The 9274-nt window shown below is 42.2% G+C and overlaps 2 protein-coding genes across 2 annotated transcripts in view; both read right to left on the bottom strand.

Annotated features, from left to right (window-relative positions):
* The window catches only part of LOC308163160 (tetraspanin-7-like), a gene marked incomplete at both ends in the record, with an annotated part of 5981 nt that extends 4061 nt beyond the window's left edge, over positions 1 to 1920 (bottom strand). Inside the window, one exon of the mRNA XM_080537347.1 lies at positions 1840 to 1920. Coding sequence (XP_080393473.1) covers positions 1840 to 1920 — 81 coding nt within the window. The remainder of the gene's footprint in view (positions 1 to 1839) is intronic.
* A 1738-nt stretch (positions 1921 to 3658) lies between these two features.
* LOC308162719 (ras-related protein Rab-33B) lies at positions 3659 to 9274 on the bottom strand (the record flags this gene model as incomplete). The annotated part of the gene is made up of 2 exons (XM_080536861.1): positions 3659 to 4105; positions 9017 to 9274. The coding sequence occupies 2 exons, from the start codon at positions 9272 to 9274 to the stop codon at positions 3659 to 3661; spliced, it is 705 nt and encodes a 234-aa protein (XP_080392987.1).

The following is a 9274-nucleotide window of genomic DNA, read 5'->3' as shown; positions in this document are numbered from 1 at the left end:
AACTGATCCAAATGGATGCCATTGTACGGGGTAGAGTCAGTATTCTTGTTGTTTCTGATGTTGCTGATAAATCAGAGACTGTGACAGTTTGAGGAGGTAGGGGGGATCGGCCAAGGGGCAATATCATCCTATTTCAACCCTATTGCAATCCTACTTCTAGCAACCACTTTTTCAGATCTAAATGAAGTGTTTTAGGATTAGAGTTTAGAGGTTGGTTTGGAATTCGGGCACAACACTGGTAGAGCAGTTTAATAGACTCCAGTGTTTTGTTTTGTTTTTTACAATGGATGACCCCTTCACCCCCCCTCCCAAGCATAGGCTATGTTACAAAAAATAGAACAGGATGTCTAGAACATGAAACATATGCCAGTGTGCAGACTTACACCATGTCTGCATCTGCACTATGTGAAGTATGGAGAGAGGGGCATGTTCCGGAAGACATCTGCCATGACAATCTGACGACAGAGAAACTCTGGCCCAAACTATCCCAGGAATTCAAATCACCACCATGACCACCTCTCCCGGCTTCCTGTCTCCCTATCTCTCTATCTCTGACCCCCGGAAATGAGAAGTAAGTTGAACTCCCATGGCTATGAGACCACCGCAATGAGCCCTCTCTGGGGGGGACATCTGACACCTGATCCTGCAGACTAGGGTGTGGGAACGTTACTGGGGCTGCCTTGACCTGACTAAATATAAATGATAGTATCAATGACAAGCTGTATGCATGCTCAGAGGGAAAGATCAGACATGACTAATAATGATGAAACCTCTTGAGTTCAGATCCAAGGTCAGGTATGATACCACCTTATAACCCAGGTTAGGTAGGTTGGGGGTATGGGGGTACACTAATCCTAGTGCTGAACGCATCCATTTCTCCAACCTGACTCCCGGAGATCTCTCCGAATGACAGTAAAGCCACAGTGTAGGACATGTAGCCATATCAATATTGGCACTTTGATTCTTCAAAGGATTCTCTTACAGGGACAGCCGACGAACAATATTGGTCGAAGAACCCTTTGTCGGGCACGGCAAAAATGTAGTTTTATCAATTAAATGTAAGCCTATTCGAAAGCGTATTCATAAAACATTGTAATAACATGATATGGTGGTGGTAATGACTGCTGTGCTGCCTGTTGACAAGAACACAGTGTGGCAACTACCTCTCCTCCATACTGCTTTGACAGAGATATAACGTGACGTTAGAATTATAAGGTTCTATGATCTCCATTTTTGTCAAAATTGAGTTTTTTTACATAATCTGATCCATTAGGTGTTTATTAATGCCTGTGTGGTGTTATTTTTAAAATGTTGACATTTTTGAGTTAGTAATTCATAAAATACAAAGGTTCCATCTCACAGAACATAATGGAATGTAAACACTTTGACGCTCAATATCTCTGAACTACCCTAAACGGAGATAGAACCTTATCATTCTAAGCTCACGATAACCTCTGTTTGTCATAACAAAGATGATGCTGCGCTTTGGGAAGAACATGTCACGCGTGTCAGTAACAACTGAGTGAGGAGGAAAGGCCTCACATTCAAGAGTGTGTGGTTATAAACGCATCATACAGGAGGCAGTGCTATAAAACAATATACCCTATAGCCCACTAAACATAAAAACAGAAAGGTTAGGCCACCATGTTGGCTGACTATTCACCGTTGGAAGATAACGGTCCCCATGTCATTGCGGACTGGCATGCACTTGTTTTCTAGACGCGTCGCGGGTGCGCCTCACAACAAACTGGGAAAATACTGTCGGCCCGATAATAACCTCATAAAAAATGAAAACAATTATCTCTGTGCACGAATAAACTAACGATCGTGTTTACTTACCCAAAATACGAAGGAGTAAACGATGAGAAGGCTTTTGAGGCAGGTTATCACTGGTTTGGTCTCCATTCTGCCCAATGCCATACTACAGTAATAAACCGAGACGTCAGATTTGTTCAAACCTGTGAGTTACCACGACTCTCCACTAGGGGGGCCCGTTCATAGCCTAATGCGACGCAGTAAAGAGGTTTGTCCCTCGTACAGGAGAACGCCTTTGATGAACCCTCTTGGGAGCCAAATAGTTCCATGATCATGTACCAAAATAGGTTCAAGTTGAAGATCCCTTCTAGGTAGTGTCCATTCCTGTGATTGTGTGTGTTGTTAAGTCTTGTTTATGCTTTGGCTTGTATGCATTTCTTTCAAATGTAGTGCAGACAACAGTAGGCTAGATACTTTAACTTTAAAATGTGTTGATGGAAACATTTTGTGAAATTTGACAACACTTGAGTGAGGTAAAAATACAAAATCAGTACAGTTACAAAGCAGCCTTCTTATATACTCCACTACTTACCAATTCCACAAGTAATATTAGTGTACTGTATGTCCTTGAAAAAAATTGGATCACTGAGTGATTCACATGTTTCCAGGAATCTTTAATTTGGAGTGACAATGATTAAGACCATACCATAAATGGTAACATATCAGTTCATGCTACAACATTACTAACGGATACTTTCTAGTACAATTCAGGTATAAAATAAATGTAAGCTAAAAAATAAAGTGCTCTAAAAATATCTATCCTGAAGACAGTACATTCTTTACAAGTCGATCCATCTGTTAACCCTTTATTGGTCCCTTTTAGCTTCAATGTTGTCTGGAACAGAAGGATAAAAGCACTGAAATGTAAATAAAAAAGGCTAGCATTTTGTATCGTCATATTGCTGTATCGTCAAGTCACTATTTGAGTGAGCTCTTTAAATCATTATCTGCAGAGGTTTGGTGTTCACATTTTTTCTCGCTGCAATACTGAAGAACATTTTATCCAAACTGAAATTCAGAAGATGAATACCAAGGCTGAAATAATTAGACATGATCATATTCACATGCATTTCACAGATATGTCCATTTCAATTGTCATGATCCCACAAACCAACAGAGTTGAGCAGGTCAGCATTAGATCAGTGTGTCTCACTTCTGGTCCACCAGCATGTCTGTGTCCCAGTCTAACACCTGATTCCACTAATCAACTTATCCTCAGATAATTGATTGCAACTTAGCGTCAGGATATTGATTAGTTGAATTACAGTAAGTGTGATCGCAGGGCAAACACACATCCAGGACCAGGGGGGTATTCCCTCAACATCTCTAAAGGACAACCCAGGCTTATTTTGATAAATCCTGCAACATTTATATATTTAAAAAAAAGCTTTATTTTGATAAATTATCAAAAATAAGCCTGGATTTTCTTTTAGAAACGTTGATGGAATACCCCCCAGGAGTGAAGAACACTGATATACAGTACAGGAGTGGATCATGAAGGAATGGGTCTCAAAATCTAGACTGACCACATAATACAGTAATGCCCAAGTGATATAAACCCCAATCAGATCAGATTGAATGGTACTGAATCGTGTTGAGACTCGAGCCGTGCATCAATTGTTCCCCCTCCCCCGTCTCCTTTCTTTCATTCGATTATACACTGATCCAAAAAGACCTGGACAGGTCACAGTGAGTGAATCCCCTTGGTAATGTTTCACCATATTGCTTTAACCTATACTGTCCTTTCCAGATCAGTGATAATGACGGAAAGGAAATGAAGAGAGGAAGACATTATTGAATGCTGCCACTGTAGGACCCAGCGACACCCGCTATGATGACCTCATTAACACAGACAAGTAGTGGCCTCATGGTCTCTCTGACAACCCAGCTGTCTTACACTACTCTCACTGGGCTGCCTCAGTCTCAGGGGTTTGTGGCTCTTCAACCTGTAGGCCAGTGTGAGGAAGATGGCATCCACATGCTCCTTCTCAGCGGGGTCTTTGGCTGAGGTTTCAAACAGGGGGAAGTCGTAGCCGTCGGCCAGACGTTGGGCCAGCGATGTGGGCACCTCCAGCCGACCTCTCAGGTCACACTTGTTGCCAACCAGGATGCGCGGCACCATGGGGCACACAGAGTGGCGGCCGCACTCCTCGATCCAGTCTGGGAGGCTCTCGAAGGAGGAGAGGTTGGTCACGTCGTACACAAAGACGATGGCGTGGACGTTGCGGTAGTAATGCTCCACCATGCTCTTCCTGAAGCGCTCCTGGCCTGCAGTGTCCCAGATCTGGAGCTGAGAAGGGAGTGTAGTCGTTTTAGTAGTAATAAGTGCATTGTTGGAGTAGTATAGTACTACTACTGCTAGATCAGTATATTAAGTATTAAATGCACCTGTTAATTGTAATGGAGAGTATGCTTCTGTCTGGCTTCTGATCAAGTGATTATTAGAATATAATTCCATACATTCATTTTGCATGTTTGTGTCATAGAAAATGAATGAGGTTTTTGCTGTGTATGTTACCCTTTTCATGCGTGGTGTGATCCTTTAATTACAGGCCTTTCCGCATTAACAAGTGATGGAGTGAACCTAGCCCGATCTGTTACTAGTATCATTTATATATTTTCATTGGGGTGTTGTGACTATACTATAAGTGTATATCATATCTAATTAATATAATCATATAGGCGATATCTAAAATATAACAGCCCTACATTGTTGTATAAACAGAACACCCAAATAAAAATAAAAATAATAGTTACACATGGGCTATGATGCACCTAAATTTTCCGTTATAAGCCTGTCATGGCGGAGTAGCAGTGACGTGGCGTTCCATCACTGAAGGCAGACCCGTCACCAGGGCCCAGTCTTAGGGTGGGCCAATGAACTGCATGGGGGGGCACAATTATTATTAACTATTTTATATAATCCGATATGCTATGGTATTCGTCATGCAACACTGACATGCATAGTAGGTTGCAGAGGCTAAATTGGACACGTAGCCTACCGATGAAGACTAGACCTAAAATTATCAGAATGCAGCAAATAACATAACAATAAACACAGGCGAAGCTGGTTTATTACAAGGCCTTGTCGACCCGAGTAGGCCTAAGCTAAAATTATTTGAATGCAAGTTACTTTATAGCGTGGAGAGGCCAAGTTGTGCATTACAATGCGCACAGGTCAATAATTGGCACCAACCCAGCACACTTACAAGAACAAGAATTAAATAAATGCCAGGGATAGCCTACGTAACTAAAATTAGGAGACTGGCACGCAATCAGTGCACTTCCAAAAGGGATACAGTATGACCGACCGATCGTGTGATCATCACATTAAAACCACCCATCTACAGCAAATAGGATCAGCCAGATCCTCATCATTGAACACGTTATACACAAAGCACATTAAATATAGCATAACCGTGCAAACAGCTCATCTCTCCAGTTGAAAAAGCTGTCGAGAATACAACTAGCAAAACATCACCACGGCGTGTGCTCAGTGGCGTGTCCAGACCTTTTTCACTGGGGTGGCCCAGGTGGGGCACCTTGTTATGCATGGGTGGCACAATTTTGAGAATTTAACACTTAATTCCCTGCATTCTGGTGAATTTGTACACACCATTTTGTGCTTTTTATTACCATTTCTGTCTCCACTCCCCATTGTATACTTTAATTGGGCTACTAAGGTCATGTTCTTACATGAAAATCTGAATCATGACCCAGAGCAAGCGGATAAGTTTGCAACATTGTTGCATAAATTATTTCTGATTTGCGTTCTCACAGCCCTTTATGTAAACAAAGTAACATAGGCAATTGAAGCAACAGATGTGGTAGTTGATTGGTCAGGAAAATAGAAAACTTCCCGTTCGTCCCGCTCTTATCCAGATCAACACGCATGCACTGTTGTTTTCCTATGGACAGCCTCGATGCGTCGTTTCTAACCGGAGCGAAACCACCCTTTTCAAGCGCCGGAGCATGTGTTGGTTGTTTGCTCCGGGAGTGACTTCGAATGTGCGTTCTCACAGCTCCAAACAACGCAGAGCAAAGCGAATTTCATCCTAAACTCTGATTCCAAGTGAAGCAAATGTTCTAGTGAGAACACACCCTAAAATAACAATCCCTGTTTAAAAGTCCCAGTGCTACCAATCACAACACAACAGAGTGGCTCCATACAAATGTAATATTAAACTCAGATGTTTTTTTATTCTTTAAACAAACCAGCATATTTTGTACACTATAACATGCAGGCACTCCAATTGTAACACAAAACAAAACAAAAAACACTGTACACTGTACAGGTACAAGGAAAAACAATAATTCTTAAACATATGTTACATTAACATAAAAAACTAGCTGCCTCTCCTTTCTTTTTCTTACAATTTTTTCTAATTGCTTCTCTTAACTGTAAAGTTTCAAGTTTCCTGTACAATTTACTCTACTGTGGGGGAAAAAATGCCAAATGTTCACCGGGGTACAGGAAGCTGCCATTGTAAACTTGGTTTTGGCAAATAATGAAATCAGATTACGAGAAATTCAAAGCCACATCTACTGAAGTAAACAGGTAATTGAAAAAAGCAATGCAGGAATTGTAATAGTTGTATCAATTTAATAGTAGTAGTAATAGTAATAGTAGTAATAGTTGTATTCATAACAACCTGAAAGCAGAGAAGTAGATGGCTTATATTGTATGTATTGTATACTGTACAACATACCCTGATGTGCAGGTGAAGCTGATGTGCAGCCTTCATCATCAGTATCCTTGTTTGACTCTACAAAATCACAGAAATGGTCATAATGACAAAATCAGCCTTTTTTGTAAGTAGGCCGATGTTAGCTACCAAACTCAAATGAATACAATATGAATACCCCTACAGGCTTAATCGACAAGATTCGGCTTTAGTTTAAATGTATAGCAATTAATCACAATGTTACATTATCACGGTTATCAAATAAGTGCTTACTAAAAATACATCTGGAGCTATCAGAATGTTACATACATACCCATGTGTACAGCAGAAGCTGGAGGCTCTTGCTGTGGGCTAACTGGGTCTACATCCTCCAGCTGGCTCTCATCCTCTGACTGACTAACATTAGCTCTGGCTTCTCTGTCCTGCTGCTCTGTCCTTTTGGGGTTTTTTCTTTGGAAGAAACCCTGAATGCTCTGATTTCTTTTCATACTGTAACATTAACCATCACATAACACATGTCACTTTATAACTTGCACAATACACAAACAAAACATACTCAAGCATTCAAATGTATATAGCTGACGTTACCTAGCCTATAGCCTAACGTTAGCATTAGCTAGCATTTCGACGACAGGTTTACTAGCAAGCTGAGATCGGATGATGAGAGACCAGAGTAGCCTACTACAAAATATAATGTTACAGCTAAAACGTTTTAACCACTAGCACAACACCGTAGCCTATATGTAGCTATGCAAAAGTCTAACCATTAATGGTACTCACATTTCTTCAGGAGCGCCAAGACCAGCACACCTGCCATATGTACTTTCATGTACCTACTTCTGCAAACATTCTAATAAAGTTTTCAATCAATCAATCAAACCTCACCGCTGATCAAAAATGTGTTCTGTTCGAAAAGTTTGTCTCGTGGTGCGAAGTGGCCTCTGCTCTGAGTGACTAGGCAGATAGCCAATCAATCAGGGTGGCACCTAGGGTGGCCAATCAGATTTCAGGGGTGGCACGGGCCACCCCTGGCCCCCCCCTGGACACGCCCCTGCGTGTGCTCACACGGACACACACACACACACACACACCCGGCTCAGAAAAGAAGGAGGCGGCGTTTTTCAGTGCTGAATCTCCTCATCAGTAAGTCCTTCCACTCATCCTTGAACTTGTGGGTGAGGTCCTTTTCGAAGGCAAGCTGAATCAGTTGAGCCTTGCGCTTGTGCAACATGCTGCGCCGATGCTCAGAGAAAACATTTTTAAGTGTTGAAAAATAGTTTTCACAAGTCGCGGTAGACGCTCCCAAAGTTAGGGCGAGTGTATAAGCTTGGATGACAGTTGGCATGGCCTGGAGTGCTGAGTGGAATGTATACTGAGAATATTGGCTATTGTCCATTGTCCATCTTTGGGGGGAAACGAGGTGTCCTCCATCTTCTTTACCAGGAACCCACCACGAGCCACAGCATATTCAGATTCAACCACTTCAGTTCGAGCTAATCTTAGGAGAGGAGTGACCTTCGATGGATCCATGAAATCCTCGGCCTCTGGGTTTAAAGCAGCCAGCGCACCAATGAGCTTGCAGCTGCGCTCTCCAAAACGCGCATCCATCTCTCCTTGCACAGCATCAATAACACTGTAAAACACTCTCAGGAACTCTGTCTTTTCGCCAGTGTCCCTCTGTGACTGTCCAACCGTTCCTTCAACTACAAATGCACCAAAGCTCTTGTTAATTGTGCGTCTTCTCTTAGTTGGACAGCTGGGACCAGCCTCGTCAGTGGCTGAGGCTGGAGGAGAGCAGAGGTCCCAGAGCACAGTAAACTCATCCTCTGTGCACAGTGATTTTATGCATTCAGATGCACTGTTCACAAGAGTAACCGCAGTGAACAGGTCCATGTTCTCGCTTTGTAGCAGTCTGTTTGGTGGCTCGAAAAGTAACAAAACTTTCATCGGGGGGCTAGCAAGGCTAGTAGTAGCCCTAGCCCTAACAGTTGGGCTAGTAGGACTTACCTCACTAGTGGTAGCCGTCAGGGTGCTAGTGTCAGGCTGCCCACAGTCGCTAATGCTGGTGCTACGTATGTCCATCGGGGTTGGGTGCAGCTGCACCTTTCGAGGATTTACTGGTAATCCACTTTCTTATATCCATCTTTATTCAAAAAGCTTTATCCATCAAAAAGCGCAGATCTCACACAACTGAAATGGCGGGAGCAGCAGCGTGCGTCACGTGCAACTTTCAACTTTCAACTTTCAAATGATTGGTTGTCACTAGAATCCCGTCCAACAAAATGAAAAACACACTATTGTTTCTCAATTTTAATGTCTTCATTTAACATAAAATATGATTTTTTTTTTTTTTTTTTTTTTTTTAAATATCTGGCTGCCAGTTGGGGGGGCACCAGCACGTCTGTGGGGGGGCCTGGCCCCCTGAGGCCCGCCCATAGTGACGGGCCTGACTGAAGGTATGCATGCCTTTCAACAATTTTGTAGTTCTATAACAATGCATCAGATGTTATTTATACCTTGATATTTTCTCCATCGAGGTCCAGTGTCCTCTCCCTGAAATCAACCCCGATTGTTGCTTCAGGGTTTTTGAGAAATTTACCTCCACAAAATCTATAAGTCAAGCACGTTTTTCCAACATTGGAGTCTCCGATCACTATTATTTTGAAGATTCTTGTTTGCGGAGTGTCGTATTCATGATGCGATGATGATTCTAAGGAGCTGTCTTTGGTAAAGACAGTATCGAAATCATTTTCAGTTTTGTTTTCAATTGCCAT

The sequence above is a fragment of the Nansenia antarctica genome (genome assembly GCF_963989245.1).
Source record: "Nansenia antarctica genome assembly, chromosome: 7".
NCBI lineage: Eukaryota > Metazoa > Chordata > Actinopteri > Argentiniformes > Microstomatidae > Nansenia > Nansenia antarctica.
Note: the sequence above shows the minus strand (reverse complement) of the source record. Positions and strands in the feature narration are given on the sequence as shown.